Source organism: Haliaeetus albicilla, chromosome 4 (genome assembly GCF_947461875.1).
Source record: "Haliaeetus albicilla chromosome 4, bHalAlb1.1, whole genome shotgun sequence".
In the NCBI taxonomy this organism is placed as follows: domain Eukaryota; kingdom Metazoa; phylum Chordata; class Aves; order Accipitriformes; family Accipitridae; genus Haliaeetus; species Haliaeetus albicilla.
In genome coordinates, this window is record NC_091486.1 from 10,548,185 (window position 1) to 10,573,245 (window position 25,061).

A 25,061-nucleotide genomic window follows, 5' to 3' on the forward strand; every position below is an offset into this window, starting at 1 on the left:
GCCAACGTGTGCAATAATTATAACTATCACAGCTTGACACAGTTTATAAAGGCTTGAACTGTAAAAGCTCAGAGTCCAGTAATACAAGCTATTGAGCATTCTCTTACAGAGCGCAGACTGTCCAAGGTCCCACTGAGTTTCAATCAAAAAAAGCAGTATTACATAACAGAATAAGAATTAACCATTCTCATTCTCAGGAATATTAAAACTCCTTTAAATGGCAATCTGAAAGGATCTTAAAAGTAACTTACACTGGTCTTAAGGACATGCAGAATTATGTAAAGCCAGAAGAGTAGTGTAAAACTATGGATGTAGGAGCATACTAATAATATTGGGCAAGGGAGGGGTGAGCCACTTCAAGGAAATCACTAGTAAGTGTATTCCTAACTGCATCTTGCAGAAAATGTGAGAATGAGCTCATCTGATACTTTCTTGAAGGTATTCTGTTATTCACCATGGGCTAACAGCACACTGAGATAGAGGTATCACAGATTATTTGACATGTATTCACTATTTAGTTTCCTCCTCTGTCCAGGTTGATGAGAGTCTGGTCCCCTAAGATGTATACCTTGTAAAAAAATAGTATTTTACTATCATTTGTATATTTAAATTTTGGTGGTTAAGAGCAATACACTTTTGCTAATTAGTATTACAATAGCGCCCAGAGCTCCCTGATACATACAGGCCTTCTCTGTTATAGGTCCCATACAAACATATTTTTTAAATTAGTCCTTGCTTTAAGGGCTTGCTGTCTAAACACAAACAAGCAGTGGGAGTAAAGAAATATGGTTATTCTCATCTTACAGATTAAAATATTCTCATTGTATGGATGAGATATATGAAATGAGAATGATCACTTAAGGTAACAGGAGCATCTACAACACAACAAGGCATTGAGTTCTGTCCTCACAAGTCCCGGATGCCTTCACTGCAAAATCTTTTTCATTATTTAATACAGGAAGGAAACAAACATTTAAAACATAAATGTCATTTTGAACATAGGCATGCTGTCCATATTACTGAAATCAGGAGCCTGAGCTTAAGAAGTTTAATATTTAAGGTATCCATTCCCCATCCATAATCAGAAGAATGCTAATACCATTGTTTAAACAATGCTTTGTTTAATTCAAGATTTTCAACCCCTTCTTACTTGAAGGAAGAATTGTGCATTATTTACAGTAAACTGTTACATAAAGAAAATATTATTCTTCAGCACAAAAATGTTTACACGTTTTAGGAAGAAACATAACAATTTAACTATGTGACATCTGAAACTTTTTCACAATACTTGCCATTGCATCCTTCTATAAGCTTTTAGATTTCTAGGTAAGTGTATGGAAATGAATGAGACTGAAGAAAACTCAGAAAAATACTGCACTCTGTTCTCCATCATCTTTGTCACTAACAGTATAAGAAACATAGGGCTACTATTCAAGGAAGTAAAATCTGACTTCAAATTTCAGGAACCTACTTTAAAACAACAATTTTTAAAAATCCTAAATGGCATGATAGAATTGAATTAGAAATATTCAGCAAGGTGTAGAAAATTTTGTAGTGAAACAATGTTCCGTGATAGGTAAATGAACACATGTGATGGACAACTTAAAAAATAAATAAATAAATAAAAAGTAACCCAAATCCTTCATTTTCTTTCCTCTTCAACTAATGGCATTTTTGTGTTGGAGCTATCTCACAGCTAGGGTGACATCTTGTGTTCATTCCATCCACTAAATGCCACAGATCTGTCTTCATCCAGCTGCCATGCACCCAGAAGCTCTATCCCTCCCCTTCAAATTTTATCTTCAAAATAGTTGCAAAGAACTTTAGCTGACCCTATATATTTCACTTACTGTCTCAGATTCCATACACTCTTTGAGTTTAATTGTGACTTTATATTATTTGAACAGAGCCATTTTAAATGAAGATGTGTAAATGATAAGGCAATATAAGAAGACACACTCCTTCTGAAAAGGAGACGGTAATATATTTACTAGGATTCTTTAAATTAATGAGGGCACTGTAAAAGGAAAGCCTTTTATGCCTGAGAAAATTATTATTTTAAAGATTATGAACCTGTCAGTCTGTAAGTTATAAGCTAGCTGGTACACCTGCAGTTTGATTAATCTGTTAATTAATCACTTGATCCTACTTGTAGCCTTCGCAGTATTTTGAAAAACCTTCACTAAGTTTTTTAAGAACAGGGAAATATTACAAAATGGATCTTCATAGGTAAAAAAAGAATATCATTAATTTAAATGCTATCTTAATAAAAGCGACTATACCCTACTGTCATGTGCAAAACAGGCTATTTATCAACACTTGCTAGGGATGGTGGAACAGTTGAAACAAACAGCTGTAAACAGCCTCCTAAAATAGAACAGAAAATGCTTGATTATTATTTCATCCAATTCAGAAAAGCAGCTTCTAAGTACCCCAAAAATATTTTGTAAGTTTAAATTACAAATGTTATAAACAACTTCTTCTGCATTGCTAAAATACAATAAAATAGAACCTTAACTATTCAGCTGTGTGTGCCATGCATGCTTTTACACTACAGTTATCCTCATGGTACCCTCCTGCCTGCCAGTAGCACATTGCAAATTATGCACTTCTCTTGTATTGTGTATTACTTGTTCTCTCATTGCCTCTGTGAGGATAAAAATGTGTATAGCACCTTGTTTTCCTAGAGGATTTTTTTGTTTGTAGTGTGTAGGTGTTAGCTATAAATTGACTATATATTTCTCTTCAAAATGGCACAGTTTTCTTAAAAAAAAAAAAAAAGAGTTATGCAATTATAACAGAAAATCCCACTGTGACAACTGTGACAAACTACAGGGGAGCGATCCTTCCCTCTACTCAGCACTGGTGAGACCCATGTGGAGTACTGTGTCCAGCTCTGGGCTCCCTAATATAAGGACATGGACATACTGAAGTGAGTTCAGCAAATGGCCACAAAGATGATAAAGGGATTGGAGCACCTGGCATACAAGATGAAACTGAGAAAGCTGGGACTGTTCAGCCTGGAGAAGAGAAGGTTCAATGTGTATCAATACCTGATAGGAGGGAGTAAAGAAGACAGAGTCTTCTGTGTAGTCTCCATCCCTGAAGACACTCAAAACTTGAGTGAACAGTAACCTGCTCTAGTTGATCCTGCTTGAGCATGGGAGTTGGACTAGGCAATCCCCAGAGGTGCCTTGCAACCTCAACCATTCTGTGATTCTACAGTTGCAACTGTCTTCTTCATTTCAGAGAGATTTAAGCAATATTTCAGATAAACTGGGCCCTAGTGATGATGTATTTTGGAGATGAGGACCAAAATACTGACCTTAGCATAAATTTCTGTGGCAAACCAATCCATAATTCCTCTTACTGCAGGGAAGAACTACAGCATTTTATACTAGGTGGCATTTCCTAAACACTGAAGATTTTTTGCTTATAAATGTCACATAATCTAGCTATAGTCACATTCTATATAGCTCACCTCAGTTTAATTAAGCTAATTTCACACAATTAGATCACCTTGGTAGTAGCAGAGTTAATGATGTAGTCACAGATGGTAACGAATACAGACAGACAGGTATTACCTGCAAATGGCTAGCCTCTGAGTCCAGCTGCTAATGTGGTTGCACTCCTTTGCTAGAAAAGGACACAAAGTAATTGATTTTTGTGGGTTTCCAGCCATTAAGGATCAAGTGGAGTAGGCATGCAGATGATCATCACTATCTGTTGGATGCATCGCTTCAGGAAGGGCCCAGACTAGTACAGTAACCTGGACTCCTGCCATCCAGCTCATATGACACACCAGGCTTTCATGATCAACCATGCTAAACTCTGCAGAAAGGTCTAAAAGAGTGAGACTAGACTTTTGTCTTCTATGTGTATAAAAGATGAGATCATTCATTAGAACAATTAAAATGGTTTCAGTTCCTTACCCTGGCATGATCCAGATTATTCCAACTCTAGAATATTGGCTTTCCTTTAATGAACCAATAAGAGCAATGGTGATGGCCTAACACTTTGAGATACTAAACTGCTTCTCAGAAACACCTGAGCAGTTGTAAGTTCCAGAAAATCCATGAGAACTAGGCAAAATCTACAAGGTCTCCTATGAAATGCAATTCAACTCATCTCTACTTTCTCATCCCAGCTGCAGATCTGCACTGGATTTGATTTGGAACACATTCAGGTGAATGTCCATCTGCATTTACGATTGATACACTGAATAGCTTCAGTTGTAAAATACAGGGTAAATGAGAAATTTCCTAAAAAACTCACAAATGTGATTTGAATCCAGCTGTATTCCACACACTACACAAAGTGTTGATGCCGCCAGTTGTAACTGAGACAATACCTCCGTATGACACAAGGGAGATGTTATTTGAAAGCAGTATTAAACAAAAACCCTAAAGAACGGTGGTTATGATAGCCTACCTTGCTTTCTCCAAACACAGGTATCTTACTCTCCTTGTCTTAAACTCAAAGCCATACTTTAAATTCCCTCACAGATTCAGTGATATTCAATGATACCCTATGGAGATATGACTGGCACCAGCAATTTCTAACCGCCGTTAACATTAACATGTTCTATAAATCAAGTCATTTGTTCTCTATGTGATATATCTGGATATATCTGTATCTACACCATTTACATCAGTTCAGGAGTGGGTAACTTTTCTCTGCCAAAGTCCAGATTTCAGAATTATATGACTCAAATTAGAAAAATTGATTATTTCTGCAGATACATTTGTATCCATCACTTGCATACATATACAGATTTTTTTCTTGCATAAGTTAGACCCATTTGAAAAAAAACTTATATCTATCTTGATACTTGATCTTAAACCAAGTCCCTATCCAGAACTTATTACTGTCTGACAGATAACTTTGATCCAACAGGGAAAATTATAATCTGTTAAAAATGAAGACAGCTCTCAAATGTTTTCCAGTTTCTGGCTGTAAGCAATAAAAGCTCTAGTTTTCTAGTTCAAAACTTTTAGCTTAATGGTACAGATGTTCATAAATTACATAAGTAGTGTTTTTTTTCACGTCCAACCTAAGACATCAAAAAAGCATTTTTTCAGAGATTCTGCTTTCTGAAAATAAAACCTGTCTGCCTTAACTCAGCTGTGTACCACAACTCTAGTATCCAAAAATGACTACACACTTTTGTTTCATGATCTTTTCTGTATGGGATTTTGATACCTTTTGTATAAATTACCACCATCTACCTGAAATGATACAACCGAAATCAATGACTACTTTTGTGTTACATTGTTAATCAACACAAGTTAGTTAAAGGTAAGCAGGAGCAAAGATTTTTAATTTGGCTTTAATGATGAATTGATTCTGGGAGATAAAATACTGACATTGGCAGCCCATTAAAAAAATTCATCTTCAGAGATAAATTCAGAGTATCTAATATGGACTTACTCAGCTCTATAAAGGCTTTGCTAACCTAAAATATGATTCCCTACAAACCTTTCTGCAAGATCATATGTAGCGAATTTGAGACATTTTGACAACAACTCAATAACCATTTGAGAATATCCTATTGTTAGTAACGATTGCCTGATAAGTCAAGCAATTAGGAATGAATCTACTGGACAGAAATGAGACATGCACCAGGGGGAATTCATATGATATCTAAGAAATGTCAAACTTCAGAGAAAAACTATTAACATGACTTAGTGGTTTAAACTACTGTCTAGACCTGTCACAATAAAATTACCATTATTGCCTTCTGAGTCTTCTTTTTTGTGACTTTCCACAATTGCAGCTTGAAGAAAAAACAAGACAAAAAGAAAGAAGCTCATAAAACATGTTTTGAAATTTCCAGAGAAGCACACTTCTTTCCTAACTCTAAGCAACATCTTTTACAAGATACTGCGACAAAGCAATATTGGAGCACATGATACTTTGCCACCTAATGAAATCTGGAATTTCTGAATTTCTATACATAATGCCATGACACCTGTTTACACAGATGCAAGATCATCATTTATCTGCAAACACAACAAAGTTTTCCTTGTGTGCCACACTGGTAATAGCCAATTGACATAGCCAATATATTCTGCTCAGTGGGATCTAACATAACTTCTCAATTTCGGCCTCGTGCCACACTAATGCAATTTCACGAAGACTTGCCAAGTCAGCCAGGACCCAACATGGACACTGAGGTGAGCTCTTTATTTAGGGTTCTACCAGACCAGGGTTTCCAGGTTCTAATTCTCGGCAGAGCTGGAGGCGTGATGACATGGGTGAAAGCAAAATAGCAATGGTCCTAGCACTACTGGTTAAGATAGGAACATGTGGACCTTGCCATGTCCAAAAGACATAATTTTCTCCTCCCTCAGTGTAAGTATTAGTGTCAGCTCCCTCCTGCCCAGATTTTTAATTCACTCTATCTGCACAATGACCATATTCCAGAAAGGAGCACCACCTGGGTTAAATCTGGATCCAAACAGTAAACCCAGTCACATACATATAAATCAGCACAGATTAGGAAGGGCAAACCCCTGTCTACTTAAAAATATATTCTGCAGACACAATACAAGGTAGTCAGGAAGAAAATATGTCCAGAACCTAAATTACACTGAGTTGCAGTAAGGAACTTCTACCTGCTTAAAATTCAGTCTTGAACTGAGTTCCCGTGGAGTTTTGTACCAAAAGCCTTTCTCGCTGAGGATGGTTCAGTTTATTTTCAAATGCAGCTGATGGGGATGGCGGTTATCCTTTCAATTTAGTAAGCAGTGGCCAGACCTGTTATCCAGTCCGTGAAAGTCAGGACAAGATCACATGGTTCATATTCTGAAGCTCTGGCAAAACAAATTCAATTCTTATCCTGGTGATCCACATGACCTCTGCAAGACAACAATTACAGATGGTGAAAAATACCTTTTCTTTCATCTCTTACCATCAGTAGCTTTTTAAAAAAAAATGTTATATGCAATAAACACTTCGAAATTAATATAGCCATAGTTCTGCAGCTTATTCTGCGCTACAGCAAGGCATCGCAAGCTGAACCTTACACAATTTGTAGTCATTCAGATTTCTAAGAACACGGTGGTTACTGGTTTAAGACAGCACAGCAATCCGCCGTAAATTCCTGTACTGTTTGTGCCATCTGCTGGTCAAGAAGGATCTGAAGGGCGCTGCACTTCGGCCTGCAGGAATCACTCTTTAGAAGAGGATGCAGAGCCAAAAAGCAGGAGGACCCTGGAAGGAAAGGTCATGCTGCCCATCACGGAATCGAGGTGCAGCGGGGAGCTCCAGCTGGAAAGCGCTCCCTGCTAGAGCTCCAGGAAACCACGGTCTGGAAATGAGGGGCTCCCACGTTTGGCCCACTCGCTAACACTGCCAAGCTGGTGAAAATCCCGGGGATTTCCATGTTCTTTGCACCCATCAGGAGGAACAGAGAGCGGACCAGGCGGCTAACCGAAGATGCGGGACTTCAGGGAAGGCGCAGCCGTGTCCTTTCTCCCCAGGGTCGGGGCTGGGCGTTCTGCAAGCCTGAAAGTTTCACCCGCTTTAGGGCTGGAAGTCGGCATCAGGGTTTTGAACACCGCTGCGTGCTGCGTCCCCCGGGGATGCCAGCGGAGGGAACGGCCGGCGGGCTGGATGCCCGGGAGCGTTTCTTGCTCCCGCCGCAGTTCAACACCTGCACCGTGAGCGGAGACAACGCCCCCGGGCACACGGGTACTGCGGGGCAGGGGGTGTCCGCGGCGGAGACGCCGACTCCCTCCCTCGGGGTAGAAGGGGGCGTTCTCCGCCCCCGCTCTCTGAGCTACAGGGCACCGGGGACCAGGGTCCCGGGCAGGACACACGGCGGGGACCCAGGCACGGCCTCCCGGCGAGGCGCGGATCCCGCCGGGCTGCGCGGCGCTGTCTCCGCCGGGCCGCCGGAGGCCGCTGCGGGCCGCCCGTCAGGCCTGGCGGGCCGGGCCGGGGCGGGGGGTTCCGGCGGGGCCCGGATACGCCGCTCCGAGGTGAGGCGAGCCGAGCCGCCGTCCCCACGTGCGGCGGGGTGAGCGGGGGGAGGCGGCGGAGATGTCGGTGTCGGTAGCCGCGGGCAACCTGCCCATGCGGCTGCTCCGCAGGAAGATCCACAAGCGCAACCTGAAGCTGCGGCAGCGCAACCTGAAGCTGCGGGCGGCCGAGGGGGCAGGTACGGCCGGGCCGGGCCGGGCCGGGGCCGGGCGGGCGGCCGATGCGGACCCTCTCCCCCACCGAGCGCTTGCGCAGCCGTTTCTGACTTTGTGGGTTTTTTTCCCCCCTTTCTCTCTGAAACGTGTCTCCGCGCCGTGCAGTGCCTGCGCCGGGCGAGGCGGCATCGCAGGGCCCCCCGGAGGAGGAGGCGGAGGCGGCCCCCGAGGTAGAGGCGGCGGCGGCCGGAGCGGCCTCGGAGGCCGCAGATGCTGCCGGCCCCCGCGGCGGGGAGGAGAAGAGGAGGAAGAAGAAGAAGAGGAAAGCGGTGGCGAATGCGGGTGGCGGTACGTTATCTCAACAAACACAGCGCGTCTCCCAGGGCTGAGTGGGTCTCGGAGAGCCCGCCAAGCGCCTGCTGCCCTTCTCCGCCCTGTCGGAGGGGATTTGTGGGCTGGACTGGGAGAAGTACCGTGTGTTGGTCTGGGGTACCTTTTAAAGCCCTGGAGGCCTTCCGTGTTACCTGTTTCCTTATTCCAGCTGCAACAGTTGAACCCTGATATGTACTAAACCCATAGCAACTAATTTAATTGTTGCATAGGATTCTGCTTTCTAACATTAAGTTTCGACGTTTTGCTTGTTTTTTATACAAATACCTATACTGTTTTTCAAAGTAGAGCTTTGACAAATAGATGGTTTCTGAACGTCCAGTCACCACATCTTTTTAGCAACGCATCCAGCCTTTGGCAACATCTGTATATTATGAAACTAAAGTATACTGGGAAACTACCACAAAAAATTGCATCCTGCAAATATTGCTAGATTTTTGTACATGTATATATATGTGCACGCATGTATATTTTTATATCTATTTGAAGCTTCCATCTTTTATGTGTTTGATCTTAGTGATACTTCCCATGGTTATGGAAATAAACAGGTCTTTTCTTGCAGTTGTCTGAGGATTCAGGTACTTAGAACAGAACAGACGTTACATTTCACATGACCTGAGCACAAACTGCCTTGGAAACTTGATGCCTGCATTACAGATAGGAAAGAATTTTGTAACTTGTTCCTCATTTCCACAGAAAATTTCATATAGTATACATTAAGCTTCGCTGCTGTACGGTGCAAAGCGGACTGTGTGTAAGGAACTTCTGAATTTTTTGCTCTCTGCTTCAGAAAGTTCCACAGAAACCTTGCCTCCCCTTCTCCTGCCCCCCGCTCCCACCCCATGAAAAAAGCATGATGTTTGTACATGGATTACAGACTAAAGAAAATCACTCTGTGGAACAACTGTTAATGAGGAACATGTCCTTCATATCTCTAACTGACTTGTCTTCTGTAAAATGACGCTCTAGATGCACAAGCTAAAAAAGCAAAAAGTGAAGAAGATGAATCTGTGGGGGTAGAAGATGGAGATGAGCAGGATTCTGGAGAGAAAGAAGCGGAAGAGGAGGAGGGGGAGGAGGATGAAGTGCCCTGTTTACCACTAGGTGTAACAGGTATCTCGTGTTCTCTTTTTTGTACATGTGCGGAAAACCAAGGTCTATCTAACGCTTTCTTTCAGAGCAAGTTGCATTTTTCGAATTAGCTTTATAAGCCAGGTGTTTGAATATAGGTGACATGACACTGGCAACTGTACAGCTGTTACTCAGTTACTGTTCTTTGAAGTTTTTATTAGGTACACACTCCTGTTAGTCTTAAAATTACTAGTGAAAAACTGTTTTAAAACATATGCACACATATGCTTAACTATAGAGGAAAAAGTCAATGAAGAGCAAGATGGAGGTACACAGCTAGTAAATCTGGCAGGAGAAGCAGTGCATTCGTGTTCATTTTTAACAGCTCTGTGTAGTATTTGTAGGAACACATTCATACACAGTATTTTGTCAATGTCTTGGCATTTTGTGGTAGAAAGGAATAAGAAAAAGTCCTTTGATTTTTTTTTTTCATCTAGGTCAATTTTAGCTGGGTAATCTCAGAGGATAGATGGCATTGAATAGTTTGAACATGAAGCTAAGTAAGTTTGAATATTTTTTATTTTTCCCTCTCACTTCAGGTGCTTTTGAAGACAATTCTTTCACTTCCCTGGCTGGTGTTGTCAGTGAGAATACATTGAAAGGCATAAATGACATGGGTTTTACGCACATGACCGAAATTCAGCATAAAAGTATTAAGCCGCTTTTGGAAGGCAGGTAAGAAATCAGTCTTTTTAGTTACTGTATTGACCTCAAATGTTGTGTAAATTTTGCTAGCAAGCTAAATACATGAAATGTGATTTTCTGCAGCTAAACTTTTTTTTTTAAATGTGTTCTCGTATGTTTTACATATTTTGTTTATAGACATTAATACAAGTTAACAAAGTATGTCTGTGTTGCCTGTGAACAAATATTAGGGTAAGCTCATGGAACCTGCTTTGCATTCAGCTTTGAAAGCAGGGGAGTGTGTTTTCGCTGGTCTTCTTGTCAGTGTGTTTCAAAGACACTGTCTCACATCTGTCACTAGAGACATAGTGACACATTGCTGTGGACCACATCTGCCACCAAGCTCTTAATACTAACTCTACTGGTTTCTTTTAAGCCATGTTATGTTTTTATGTTGTCAACATTGTACAAAATAGGATTGTTCTTTTTTCTGTACGATCAACTAAATACTTCTTTTTCTAACCACTGCATACAGGGATATTTTAGCAGCCGCAAAAACAGGCAGTGGCAAAACACTTGCGTTTCTTATTCCTGCAGTAGAGCTCATCTACAAGCTAAAATTCATGCCTAGAAATGGTAAGGGTCTTCGTTTCACAGTTTAATTTTACTATGGTGCAGCCATTGAGGGATGTGGCAAGGAGAGGGATTGGATGAGTTTTAACTTAGTCTTGTCTGATTGGTGTGTTTTTTAGGAACGGGTGTTATTATTCTTTCTCCTACTCGAGAGCTTGCTATGCAAACCTACGGAGTTCTTAAAGAACTTATGAATCATCATGTTCACACCTATGGTCTGATAATGGGGGGTAGTAACAGATCAGCAGAAGCACAGAAACTTGGAAATGGAATCAACATCATTGTAGCAACACCAGGAAGACTGCTTGATCATATGCAGGTAGATAAAATATTGATGCCTAATCTGTGTTACTGAAACATAATAAAACTCCTGTCCCTGTCTGACTCTGAATTTGTTAATCTTCTAGAACACTCCAGGTTTCATGTATAAGAACTTGCAGTGTTTGGTAATTGATGAGGCGGATCGTATCTTGGAGGTTGGATTTGAAGAAGAAATGAAACAGATCATAAAACTTCTACCAAGTAAGGAAAGAAAAAAAATCTGTCTTTCCTCGAAATCACTTGACTAACATTATGTCTTCTTTATGACTCAATTATTATAAGAGAAGTCATTAATTTTTATAGTTCTGTAAATGCACTTCAGAGTGATTGTCTTACTCTGTTCTTTTTTCCTGATAGCTAGTATATATTACTTTAACATCATTTATATGAAGGACAGAGTTTTCATATGCACTTTAGGGCTATAATTCTGTTCGTATAAGATCCTTTTAGTTTAACGTCTACGTTCTCTCATTCATCTTCCTCTGCCCATTTATTTCCTGCAATTCATTATTTCCCAATAAGGCTTAAATATAAAGAAAAAGGTCTTCTGACTTGCAGTTTGAATTTTCTTCATGCCTCAGAGAACAGTATCTTAAGGAAGTTTGTTTACCTTAAAATTTTCTTTCCCTCACTTTTCACTTAGCTATTCTTCATAATTGATGTGTTAAATACATTCTCAGAGTTAACAAGGCTCTCCCTTTAACTTTCAAAATGTAGAAAAGCTCCCCCATGGAAATAGTATATAAAAAAATCGGTGATAAATATTTTGAGGTTCCACATTTTAAATATTGACATTCAGATCTGCGTGTTTAAAATGCAGATACATAAATCTAATAAATAACATCCTGTGAAGAATATTAGTGAACAGTGCTAAAAATGGAAAGAGAAGGAAGACTAGGAAAATTACATGTTTTTTGTGAAGTGGAAAATGATAGATAAAAGAAATTTTTACTTTGCATGAGTTCAATTTGGTTTTATCCCATTAGGAAAGAAATTATATTTTAAAACAGACACTTCAAAATAGACAAAAAATAAAATTCAAAAATGGTGGCACCAGTTCTTCAGCAAGAACAACTGCTACTGTTCTTGCAGTTGTGAAATGGAACAGCCTAAGTATGCATTTTCCACGTACTCGTGTAACAAGAAAATGTTACAGGATGAGGATATATTTTTGAGCTGAGAGGTGATAGGCAAGAGATTTCCTACACCTGCTCTAAGACCATGGAAGTCACTGAGGCTCAGTACAGACATACTGCCACGTGACTAAATAACATGCACATTTGTGTATGTTCTAGACTGACTATGCAAGACAAACATTTACAATGCTCTTTAGTTTTTGTAATTTTTTCTTGCACAGTCTCTAGCACAATTTTTTTTTAAAAAAACATTTTACTATTCATGCAAATGAAATCAATTTATAGTTAGAATTACAAAGTTGGTCTCCATTTAAATAATTGTTTTGTGTCTAAACTGGAGTGCAAATGATTATTAACATTTTCCCAGAGAGAAAGAATATAGTGTTTTGATAGGATTTTGGGGGTGGGGGCAGCCTAAGTAAGCATCCTGTACAATCCATAATACAATTGCACCTCTTTTTGTTTGTCAGCAGCAGTATGTTTGAATTAGAATTTAATTTAAAAAAATAGAAGACTTGCTCAGGGAAGTTTGCAGCTAGAGATTTTATGGACTTGCTATTTGAATTCTCCTTTAAAAAATGAGGCTGTCTTTCCAAATATTTTTTCAGAGCGCAGACAGACGATGCTTTTTTCTGCTACACAAACCAGAAAGGTTGAAGATCTGGCAAAGATATCTCTGAAGAAAGAGCCACTATATGTTGGGGTTGATGATAACAAGGAGACAGCAACAGTAGATGGTCTTGAACAGGTAAAACACAGATGTTATTAAAAGGGGCATGATCTGTGAACATATCAAAGCCTATGTGTTTTTAACTGGGTTGTACAAACACTGTCTTAAATGGTGTTTACCATCCTAATGGGCAAAAGCTATCAGTTGCCTAAAGTGCTTTATATGGTCTGCTAACTATAGGAAGTTATACGCATGTAGTCAATGTTTGCAGGACAGATGATATAAAACCTCATGAAATAGTAATATAGTTACTTACACTTGTCTATTCCTATCTATGTTACATACGTAAGCTCCAGTTGTCTATTTTCCACGTTACTGACTAGACATATATGTACTTCAGATATATTTCATTGTTGCTGCTTCATATAATAGCTAACTGGAGTTGCACAGCAGTTTCTGTGTTTGTGCAGTTGGCATGATTAGTGTTGTTATAAAATTACTAGTAGCTGTGTATTACCTTAAAAGAGTAAACCAGTAGCAAGAATTCCATAAAATAAAATTCTTGAAATAATAAAAAATGCTAAGAACCCTATGCAGTTTTTTCATGCCTAATGTCAGTAATTCAGAGTTACTGAAATGAATTTTTATTGTATAAAGTATTTACTTTTCACTGAACTTAAATTAGTTTGAAGAATTAATTAAAAATTACTTCTTCGTATTTCAAGTTAGTATAGTAAGTTTGTTGCCAAGTTAGAATCATAGAATCATTTAGGTTGGAAAAGACCTTCAAGATCATCGAGTCCAACCATTAACCATGCCCACTAAACCATGTCCTGAAGTACCCCATCTACTCGCTTTTTGAATACCTCCAGGGATGGTGACTCAACCACTTCCCTGGGCAGCCTATTCCAATGTCTGACAACCCTCTCAGTAAAAAAATTTGTCCTAATATCTAACCTAAATCTCCCTTGCCTCAACTTGAGGCCATTTCCTCTCATCCTATCCCCAGCCACCTGACAGAAGAGACCAGCACCCACCTCGCTACAACCCCCCTTCAGGTGGTTGTAGAGGGCGATAAGGTGTCCCCTCAGCCTCCTCTTCTCCAGGCTAAACAGCCCCAGCTCCCTCAGCCGCTCCCCATAAGACTTCTGCTCCAGGCCCCTCACCAGCTTGGTTGTCCTTCTCTGGACGCACTCCAGCACCTCGATGTCTTCTTGTAGTGAGGGGCCCAAAACTGAACACAGTACTCGAGGTGCGTCCTCACCAGTGCCGAGTACAGGGGAAGCTCATCATCTTTAGGAGTTTCATATACCAAGGTGAGGGATAGACACTAAATCAAATGGTTTGGCCCAATACACCTGGAAAAGGTAACTATTTGGCATATTTGTTTCACAACATAATGCTTCCCTGATTTAATTGTATTGCTGAAACAAAAGTTTGTTCCATACTACTTTATTTAACAATATTTAAAAATTTTCCAGGGGTATGTAGTGTGTCCATCAGAAAAAAGATTCCTTTTGCTCTTCACATTCCTCAAGAAGAACCGGAAGAAGAAACTAATGGTATTTTTTTCTTCATGTATGTCAGTGAAGTACCATTATGAATTACTCAACTATATTGATCTGCCTGTTTTGGCCATTCACGTAAGTATTTTATTCATTAATTTATTTTTAATTAATCTGATAGTACCTCTAAGTTGTTACTGACCTCACATTTGCCTTGTTTATTTCAGTCCAGTTTCTAATAAACAGACACCCTGCTCATCACAAAACTGGTGATGATCTTGATTAGTCTGTAGAAGAAAGAGATAAAGCAAAGACTATGTAATAACAACACTTCAATATTGTTAATCTTGCTATTTTCCAAGCCAGGGCTGAACTCTGATACTAATTAATGCTCTGTGTGTAGAAAGCTTTTTGTTTTCTTCCAAGGGGGTTGCCTTTCACAAGCATTAAAACTCAATTTGTGGAGCAAAGCTATTGTCAGAGGAATCCAAACACTGATCCCTGACACATTGGGTGCTTTTTTTAAGGCCAGGGTGATGTTTGGTTGTACTACTCCAATTCTCGCCATTTGGATGAGTGTTTTAAATTTTTTGTCAAAACCATAAATGCATAGTTTAGGAGAAAGAATTGACTGAACGTTTATGAAACAGTTGTAACTGACCACAAATGTCTTCTTTTTTTTTTTTTTTTTTTTTTTATTATTTTGTTCTTTTGGGTATTTTCTTGCTATACTTCAATAGAACTGTTACAAGTATGGGTTTTGGTTGGTTGGTTTTTTTAACCTGTAATCTATCTGACATGTTGCTAGACTTGCAAATGTCCTTTTTCTGAACTTCAGGCATTTATGCAGTCCCCCTGAAAAGAATACTCACGCAACCAAATTTTTAATGCTTTGGAAGATAGAGTGTAACCTCAGAGAGATACCACTTCATGTAGTCCATGATATGGAAAGATGCCCCAAACTAGTTTATATTTTCTGCAGTGATATATAATATGTGAATTGAGTAATAGATTTAAGCTTACAAGTTGGCAGATTTGTTGTTGTTGTTAGTTGGTATTTGATCCTTAATGTGTTTGTTTCCTTTTAGGGCAAGCAGAAACAAACCAAACGTACTACAACATTTTTCCAGTTCTGTAATGCAGAATCTGGAATACTGTTGTGCACTGATGTAGCTGCCAGAGGATTGGATATTCCTGAAGTTGACTGGATTGTCCAGTATGACCCTCCAGATGATCCAAAAGTAAGTTAAAGAAATAGAGAAACTTCACAGCAACAAACTAAATCCTAGCAAACAAGCTTGCACAGAAAAGCTGAAGCTGCTGCTTGAGGTCAAGATTCAGCCATGTTCATATCTAGCAACTGATTGCTTCCACTTCCTTTCACCAGCTCCTAGGAAATGCTGCACCTAGCTGAGACCTTCGTTTTAAGAGTTGCTTTTTAAAACATTATTCTTTGTGCTGTTAAATTAATTTAAAATCTTATCAGCTGAACAACAGAACACTTTTCAGGAGGAGTATGAGTTTATATATGCACTCCTGAATCCCTAACAGGTTTTCCAGTGGAAATTTTATTTTTACTTAAATGTCAGTATTCGTATTTGAATAAACGTCCAGTGTAAACAAGCAAAACTCAAAAAACTCAGAAGTTTTGACAAATATACACAGCAAATATACCAAAAGCAAAGTTTAATTTTCAGTTACAGTAGACTATGTTTTTTTTTCTTCAGTAAAAGGTAAAATACTTTTAGCCAGGTGTTCTGTCTCAGCCTAATTACGCTTTGCATCGTCCGCACTTGGTTTCCCTCATCCGTGTGTCAGTACTAAGAAAAAGTCTTAAATAATAATGGATGATGCATTACACCATATTAATGTTAAATTGGGGGAAGGGGGGGGTGAAGCTGCTTGATTATTACATATTTGAAAGACTAATTGGACTTGCTGTTTCTTATTCTTTCTAAAAGGAATATATTCATCGTGTCGGTAGAACTGCCAGAGGCATAAATGGTAGAGGACATGCTCTGCTCATTTTACGACCAGAAGAACTGGGCTTTCTTCGTTACCTAAAACAAGCCAGGGTAAACTTATGTCTGGATTTATTTTTTTATTATTATTTTTACTGTGCAATAGGTTTTTAAAGGCAAAAACTGTAATGATTAATCAAACATTTTAGTTTTTTAAGCAAAAAGCATTCTGTTGCTTAGAAGATACTTAACTGAACACCTGACTTTGAAGTCAGCAGCATAAAAGTCAATATTGAGTGTATTTATAGTTGCTTTGCAACTGTGCAACTTGTGTTACTAAAAAATAAATAAATTTCCTGTGAGCTTTCTGTGGAAGGATACTGGGAGTTTGACCATCCAGAGGAAATTAAAACCCAGATGCTGCTTCTGCAGTTTTTATTTTTTCTTTTCAAAGATTCAATTGCATTTTGTTCAATTCCAAAAGTAGTGTAGCCACCTTCTAAATATAATCATTTTACTATGATAGAACTGCATGTAGTTTCTTGGTTGCTCTCTTAATGGGCTTGTTTACAGAGTTTTGCCACTTGTAACAAAAGTGGTATAGCTTCTAAAGCAAAAGCTAAAGTGGTAAAAGTGTCATACTGGCATCTTAATTACTCTAGCTTAAAGGAAGTGATGATACTGGCATATTGCTGTAAAGGCACTTTACAGATACAGCTGTGATATTAAAAAAGGAATCTTCTGTTATCTAGTGGGTCATCTTCTATTTGTCTTAGGTCTTAAACACATTTGTTATTTACACAGTATAAGTAATTTTGATATTTTCTTTCTTTTTTTTTTTTTTTTAAGGTACCACTAAGTGAATTTGAATTTTCCTGGTCAAAAATTTCAGACATCCAGTCTCAGGTATGAAATGACTTCATACTACAGCTACTGTGAATATCTATATAATAATTTACATGGAGACTGTTGGTCTATAACAACTGCAGTTTAAAAATGTGTGTGCTTGTTTGGAAAAGTTCCGGTAGGTGAGTACTGTGCAGTAAATCCTCCTGCCATGTAGTCCTTTGATGACAGTAAAATGATAAAAAGTTTAGAAATTAAAGAAGAATTTTAATATCTAGTACTAAATTGTCAACATGATATGGTATGAATTTGCTTGTAAGAATTGTTTTTTCGCATTACATTGCAAAACCACAGTGATGTAACCCTGCTTTCAGTTTTTGAACAGAATGTTCTTGTCTGGCATAGCAAATGGAGTTTTGGTAGCTGTAAAATGTCTCAGTCTACAGTAGTGCATATGTATTTTTGTCTTAGAATTAATCCTGCTTATTTTACAATGCATTTGCACCACAATAGATAAGACTATGTATAGAATTACATGGAATGGTACAGTTTAGATCTCTGCCTTAAAAGTATACTGTTGTTGTCCATTAATTCTCAATACACATAGTTTCATGGTGTGGCTGCAGTTGTATACTCCTTCTTGATTGGGACAACCCAATTTAATATTTCTGTAAATTTTCATATTGCTGTGGCTTTGTACTGTAATTCAGCTTCAGGCTTTTTTGTCCCTCTATTTGTTTATAAAAGCACTCTAATATATGTATGTGCACTCTACTGTCACAGGGCAATTTTGCTGAAGTGAATAGTGAATGTCACTACAACTCACACAGTAAATAATCTACTTGAATATAATTTATACAGTTCTTACAGCTATAATTGGATGTGTGTCTTGTTTTGTCATTCGTTTGTTGGGTTTTTTTTTTCTTCCAACAGCTGGAAAAACTGATTGAGAAGAACTACTTCCTTCACAAGTCAGCCCAGGAAGCATACAAAGCCTACATTAGAGCTTATGATTCCCATTCTCTGAAGCAGATCTATAATGTCAATAACTTGGATCTTCCCAAAGTCAGCCTTTCATTTGGTTTTAAAATTCCTCCCTTTGTTGACCTCAGTATCCTTTTACTGCAGTATTTCAAAGCTGAATTTCTGTGTTATAAATGTTAAATGCAACTTACTGAAGTTCCTATGCTACTTCAAATTCTGATTATTATTATTTTTTGCTATTAATCACATAAATGCATCATGCTCCAGCAACAGGTTATCAAAGAAAATGTTAAATAGCAAATACTAAAACTGCAAAAATTGCCTACAAACATCTATAGTTTAATGTATGTGCATGCTGTACATGCTTCAGTTGCTGTGGGGTAGCAGATGCTGGAATGCATACGTGTTCTAGAGTGCTGTTCTCCATGCAAAATTATTTTCATTGAAAGGTAAGTGCGTAAGTTTAATAATCATGGAATATTGAAATAGAGGTGGAAGAGCGTGAAATAGAAGGCTCTGTCTAGATTACTGTCAAACTTGCCAGTGGATGGAATTTGAAGCAGTAATACTTTGGCCAACTTAGTTGGACAACTGGAGGAAGAAGAGCATTATTTAGAACCATAGGCACAAAGTTCTAGTTTTGTCTGTAGTTATGCAACTGAGCTTTTTGTATAATGCTGCTATTTCTTCTCACATTAATAACCCTTACAATACCTAAAAAGCAACATTTCAAAGTATTCCTTTTTAAGTTCTTTAACCAATAAAATTCCAGATGTGAACAGCAACCATGGCAGAAGACTACAGAAAAGAGGTGGAGGTGGGGGATTTGGTTACCAGAAATCGAAGAACGTCCACAAAGCTAAAATCTTCAAACACATTAGCAAGAAATCGGACAGTCGGCAGTTTTCTCGTTAATCATACATTCATTAAAATGGCTTGTGGCACTGGAATAGACTACCGTGATCAAAACCATCTGGCAGTTACTTCTAATTTAAACTGCTCTGTTCATGTTTTTAGGCGTCTTTATGGTTTTGTTTGTGGGAACATCTTTTATCTTTCAGTTCAGGAAGACTCTTTGGAAGGGAGACTAAAGATAGAAAGGGAGAATATGGCCAGCTAATTTTGCCATACTTGTTGTAAGGAAGAAGATAGTTGAATACAATTATCTTAAGTCAATACTACAGAGTTTTTCATTAAAGAAAGAAAAAATACTTTTAGGTTTTATAGAAGAATTTGCTTTATATGTACCCTTTTTTCTATGCACACCTCTGAAAATTGTTGGAATATACAATGCAAGGACAGATTATAGTGTGAGATTAAAAAAAAAACTTTGCTGACATGAATCATTGCAAGGGTTTTTAGTGCTACAGAACTCTGCTTGTCCATCAAATATGCTGAAGAATATAGGAAGATTCCTTTAGAACAGAACATACCTATGAATAATTAAGGTTGTATGAGCTTGTGATTAATTTTAGTCATGGTATCTGTATAACAAGTACAGTGTCCAAGATTTAAAAAAAAAAAAAAAAATCTTTTATAGCACATCTGGGATATGCTTAATACTGTTTCTTTTAATGTTGTGATAAAATGGCAACATTCTAGTGAAATGTTTGGTGTTCCTTCCTGTTCTCTTTAAATCTGAATTTATCCATCTGGTAATTTCTAGTGTATGCTCTTATGAATATGCAAAGAAAATTAAGAAAAGCAGATTACATAAATTGAAGCACTTGGCCCAGATAATTTTTTTTTTTAAATACTCCATAACCTTGATGCAGTGAGAATTTTTGCAGTTGTATCTTAATTGCTATTTAGTCTCAGTTTATCAGATCAGTGATGGGCAAACTCAAAGATACTGTCACAGGATTGAGGGGGTGGAGAGACTCAATAAATGAAAAAGAGAAATGGGGTATAAATATACTAGAAGGATATTTTGAGGGAGAAATATAAAAGACTGAAATGAAAGAGGGCAGAATACACATTGCAAACAGAACAAACATGGAGACTTAAGTACAAAAAGAATACACGAGTTGGGCAGAAGTAGAGTAACTATATTACATATATTATTTTCAGATCTCTACCATTGTAGAAGTACGTAACTATTCTTAGGAGGCTACAATGGTGGTGGGCAATAGTGTTTCAAAAATTTATATCCATCAATGCAGGGAAAGACTAAAATGTCACAGATTCCAGAAATCTGGGCCCTGTATGACTACACCTTTTAATTTACATCTAAAATGTAACCCAGGACTAATTATGAATACAAAAGTATATGTAGTTATTCCAGTATAAAATGGACCATCATTCCTTAGGTCTTTTGAAGTAGCATGTCAGATTTAAAACTTTCATATGCACATTGAAGTATTGCAGAAAAGCATTGGTGAACAAACTTTCCACCCTTAGAGAAACCAGATCATATTTTGGGGGAAAATAGTATGAGCATTCTGTTGCTAGTGCTTCCACCATTCAGAACTGAGTGTTGCCTTTTTTCCCCGTTTTGTGAAAGAGCTGACTTTAAGTCCTAATGGACTTTCCAAGACTCTTGATTAACATTGGTCAGATATTAAGAACTTCTGATATGTCAAAATATTTAAGTAGATTAATTTTGTTACTAGGATTTGAATGTCTTATGCTTCCAGGGTTGCAATGAAAAAGGAAAATCCGCTCTGAAAGGTAAGCGATACTAAGTACATGATGCCTGGCTCATTGAGTTCTGATCTTTGATTCCAGGTTTGCTTATGTATTATAAATAATACACATCAAAGTAGTTCTCATGTTTGTTTATTAACAGCACATTTTAAGAATTATCTCTGAGATCTACAGCATCATGCAGTTGAAGAGTTCTGTCTAAACCTGCAAGCTGTGCAGTTACGGTATGGGAGTTGACTTACACTGTAGTGAAATTAACTCTGAGGGACTCATTAGATGAATGCAAAATTAATTACTTGGAAAGAGATGTAAGCAAAGCTGCAGTAAACCACTGTAAAGATCAGAGCATGGTTATGTGGGCACAAGCAGTGTGAATGAAATAGTGTGGAGTATTCATTTGGAACAGGAAAAAAGCTGAGATGATGGGCACAGTCAGCGACCACCTGTGTGACCATGTGCTGCTTAGCCAGAACTGGTTAGACTTAAAAGCGCATCAGAATTCCTGCCACTTCTCTATGTAGGCAAAAATCTGCTTCAGAGAGAACTGCTTTTTTCTGTTGCTCCTCGTCATTCTGGGAACAGAAGGCTGACGGCTTTCTCAGCAGCTAGACAACCTCCAGTTCCACCTAGTTTTTTCTTTGGAAGAGTTGAGGCACTGTCAATTTCTAAAGTCTGATATGAGGACAACTGAAAAATAGGGATTTGGCACAAGACTGCACAACTCCTCCCTGGTATATTTGGTTTGCATTTTCTTATATATCAAGAATATGTAACAAATCTTTGAAATAATTTCATCTAGGAGATGAAAAGACTGGATGGTATTGCTCTAGAGTAGTACTAGCTTACCCTAAAAATAAAAAAGTTAACACTGTTACTTAAAAATTATAGATGTATAATGGCTGCACAGTCTGTAGTAACTACATAGTCTGCTATTTTACACTAATTTCCTGATTAAGCAGAAGAGAAATTCCCGAGCTGAGACTAAGTGGGAATTGAAAGGGAAAGGCTTCAGCTTCCTGGATTGTGCAGATGCAGTTACCTTTCTCTTTGTTTATGGAATCATAAATGAAAAATAATTTCTGATTAAATATCCGTGTGTATCAGGCAGCATCTATTCTACTATGGTATTGCAAGAAGTTTAAAAGATTGTCAAACTGATTGGAAATCTAACATTTCCTTTGCAACTTACCCTGTTATCAATCTTGTGAGCAGTTAATAGACCTCAGCCATCAGACTCTCAAGGCTTGTCTCATAACAGTGACTGATAGGTTGGGGACTAATATTGTGTGCCGTGAGAAATTGCCTTCTTTCTCTGAGAACCTTGACAAAGAAATTGGACTCTTTAAACCACTTAAGGGGGTGATCAAAACTGTCCTGCTTGAACTGGAAGATTTTTTTGACAGTTCTTGGAACAGGCCCATAAAGGAAAATTCCATTGCTGAGCTACTGCTCATAATCATAAAAAATCTTGTCATGATATGAGTTTCCTCTGCCCATAACGCTGCCGAGTTATAGACAAGCACAAGACTAGTCAAAGTGTTGTCATCAAATTTTTCAGGATGAATGTCACAGGTAGAGGGCATGTTTATTGACAGTGTAGAGCAAGAATACTTGAGAACTGGATAAGATATTATCTATTTAGGTCTGCTGTAAATAAGTATGTTTATATTTTGGCAGTAATTAGCCTTTTTGTTTCATGTATGAGTTGATGACTCAAGTTAGCTACCAAAGCTTTAGATACTCTACTAATTTGCTTTCAAGCCAGTAATCTAAGGCTCAGGGGAAACAAGCTCTCACAGGAAGGGTGAAAAGGACTATGTGATTAAAAAAAAAAAATTTTTTTAGTAGAGCTCTCTAGTTTCTTCACACTGTGAAGGAACGCAGGGTACTGACAGGAAACAGCACAGGGCTGTGACTTACGTTTTTAGGTTTACCGCTGTCCTGTTTAGGAGATAGTTGTCCAGTCACTTCAAACCCCCAGAACTTACAAGGGATTTTGCAGAGATCTAAAAACCTAGCAACTAGAAAAGAGCCAGTTAATGGCCCTTAAAAGATGGGTTGGTTGGGGGGGGGGGGGGGGGGGTCAGACTAAAATAACAATGCTGAAAGAAGCCTAGAATGAACTGGCTAGGCATACAGAATAAAATCTGTCTCTGCTCTTGACTTTTGCTCTACTAGCTTGATTTCCTCAGGATTTTAGCTGCTTGGCTTGACAGGAGAATTCATGCAACTGTTTCTGATGCTTTTGTTTGCTCTAGATTTATAGGAGATGTTGAGTCGTGAAAATAAAAATCCAGCCTCTCGAACTGGAATGCTCTTTGCTTCTAAAAAATTTGCTGGCTTGCATCAAAGTCATAAATACTATAATGTTACTTGTGTCAAATCTCTTTATTGCACAGCCACATGACGAAGAGATTACCTTTTTTTTTCTCCTCTTAGCCACCACAATAAACTTTTGATATGGAGTTGTGAGGAGAGGTAGAGGAAGGATGCCATTAAGAGAATGGAAGACAAATGGAAAATTGGGGTGCTGTCTAGACACACAGTCACTTTGTTATATCGGTGTCATCCGGCTTAAGAACTGCATTCACCTTTCAAAAAAAAATCTGAGCATACTCTACAATAGCAGTCCATCTTACAAAAATGTTTGGGAAGGTACAACACTGAAAAACATAACCATCTACTATTTTTTCCCAGTTGGTAGGAATTAAAAAGAAGAAAATCATAGGCTCTGCAAAATCTTGTATGACAGTTCTGAAACTTCTTCCAAGTGTTCCTTTCTGTTTTTGCTGTCATCTGAAGATGTTCAGCCACTCAGGGCTTTCTGAGCTCCTCTATGAGTGGTTGCAATCACCTATGAATGTTGATAATTACAAGAATATTAAATGTGTTACTCTACATAACTAAACCTAGATGTTCACTTATAGGGGTTGACAGACCATGTGAATTTGTAGGAGCTATTGAGTCTTCCTTTTAAGCTCTGGATAAATGTTCTTGATATATTGTCACTTCTAATTAATAAAACCCTTTCTGTGTGGAAAGTGAAAACAGGCTTGAGTAGCAAGTAAGTTCTGCCCAGCACCCTTCTGTAATTACGAGACCTGAGAATGATTTTATGAAGGGTACATAGTAACACTAATACCTACACAATGTAATTTGAGAGCATAAATGCAACCCTAAAATTACATTGCTTTAAAAAAAAAAAAAAGCAAAAAAACCATAAAGCAACTTCATTTTTCCATAGAAGTTGTATTCAGTGATATCTTTACATTCCTCTCTTAATTGTGGCAGAAGAAAAATTAGCCAAATGGCTTGTAGTACTAAAAGAAGTAATAATTCTTTAATAGTAGAAAAAGAATCCTTGATCTGTACTAAGCCATAGCAGCAGATGGCCTGTAACAAAACTATATGAAGTGCTAAATTATTATTTAAACATTGTATTTTCCACTTCATTGCAAAATTTTGCAAATCTTCCTAGTGCTTTGCATGTATGTGCTACTATAACTTTATGTAAACTCTCCGTAATTTTTTGTCCCACTTTCTACGTAAATTCAGCAAGGGATTATTTGTAAATAAGGATACAGAATAGAATAGAGTATTTTCAGTTGGAAGGGACCTACACTGATCATCTACTCAAGATGAGGCCACACCAGTGCTATTTCAGGTGCAAACTAATCAATAAGGTATACAGGTTTTCATTAATCTTAAACTCATTCAAAGAATTCTTTGAGTATGGGTATGAAACTTGCCTATTCAGAACTATTGCACAGAGAAGTAAACCACACACATGCGTTCCAGCCTTGTAGTCATGATAAATTCATACAAAGGCCTTGCTTTACATTCACATTATAATGGCAGTGGAGTTAGTAGTAGTAATCGGTGGCCCATATGGGGAATGTTTTGTGAACACTTTGTCCAAGGAAGGAGGTCTGTTTCCAGCAAAGTTAAGACAAATGGGAAAAGAGTTGCTGTACATGTTTGAAGTGAGCTAGAACAAGAATCAAAAGCATTTGGGCACTGCAACTTCCTTGGACACCAGTTAAAATAGAAATCAATGGATATGGATTCCTAAA

The 25,061-nt window shown here is 38.1% G+C and overlaps 1 protein-coding gene across 1 annotated transcript; it reads left to right on the plus strand.

The window, feature by feature from the left end:
* Positions 1-7,940: 7,940 nt before the first annotated feature.
* Positions 7,941-19,979, plus strand: DDX18 (DEAD-box helicase 18). The gene is made up of 14 exons (XM_069780865.1): positions 7,941-8,164; positions 8,307-8,489; positions 9,501-9,644; positions 10,202-10,337; positions 10,822-10,922; positions 11,039-11,238; positions 11,327-11,441; positions 12,985-13,124; positions 14,528-14,689; positions 15,640-15,792; positions 16,513-16,626; positions 17,362-17,418; positions 18,292-18,469; positions 19,115-19,979. Exons 1-14 carry the CDS (start codon positions 8,047-8,049, stop codon positions 19,255-19,257), a joined length of 1,944 nt encoding a protein of 647 aa, XP_069636966.1. The 5' UTR covers positions 7,941-8,046; the 3' UTR covers positions 19,258-19,979.
* The last annotated feature ends 5,082 nt before the right edge of the window (positions 19,980-25,061 follow it).

Excerpts from the sequence above, each read along its gene's own strand:
- DDX18 (XM_069780865.1), top strand. The coding sequence starts at position 8,047 with ATGTCGGTGTCGGTAGCCGCGGGCAACCTGCCCATGCGGCTGCTCCGC. Across the intron at positions 10,338-10,821 it reads AAGCCGCTTTTGGAAGGCAG|GGATATTTTAGCAGCCGCAA; the intron begins GTAAGAAATCAG and ends CACTGCATACAG. Across the intron at positions 11,442-12,984 it reads GATCATAAAACTTCTACCAA|AGCGCAGACAGACGATGCTT; the intron begins GTAAGGAAAGAA and ends ATATTTTTTCAG.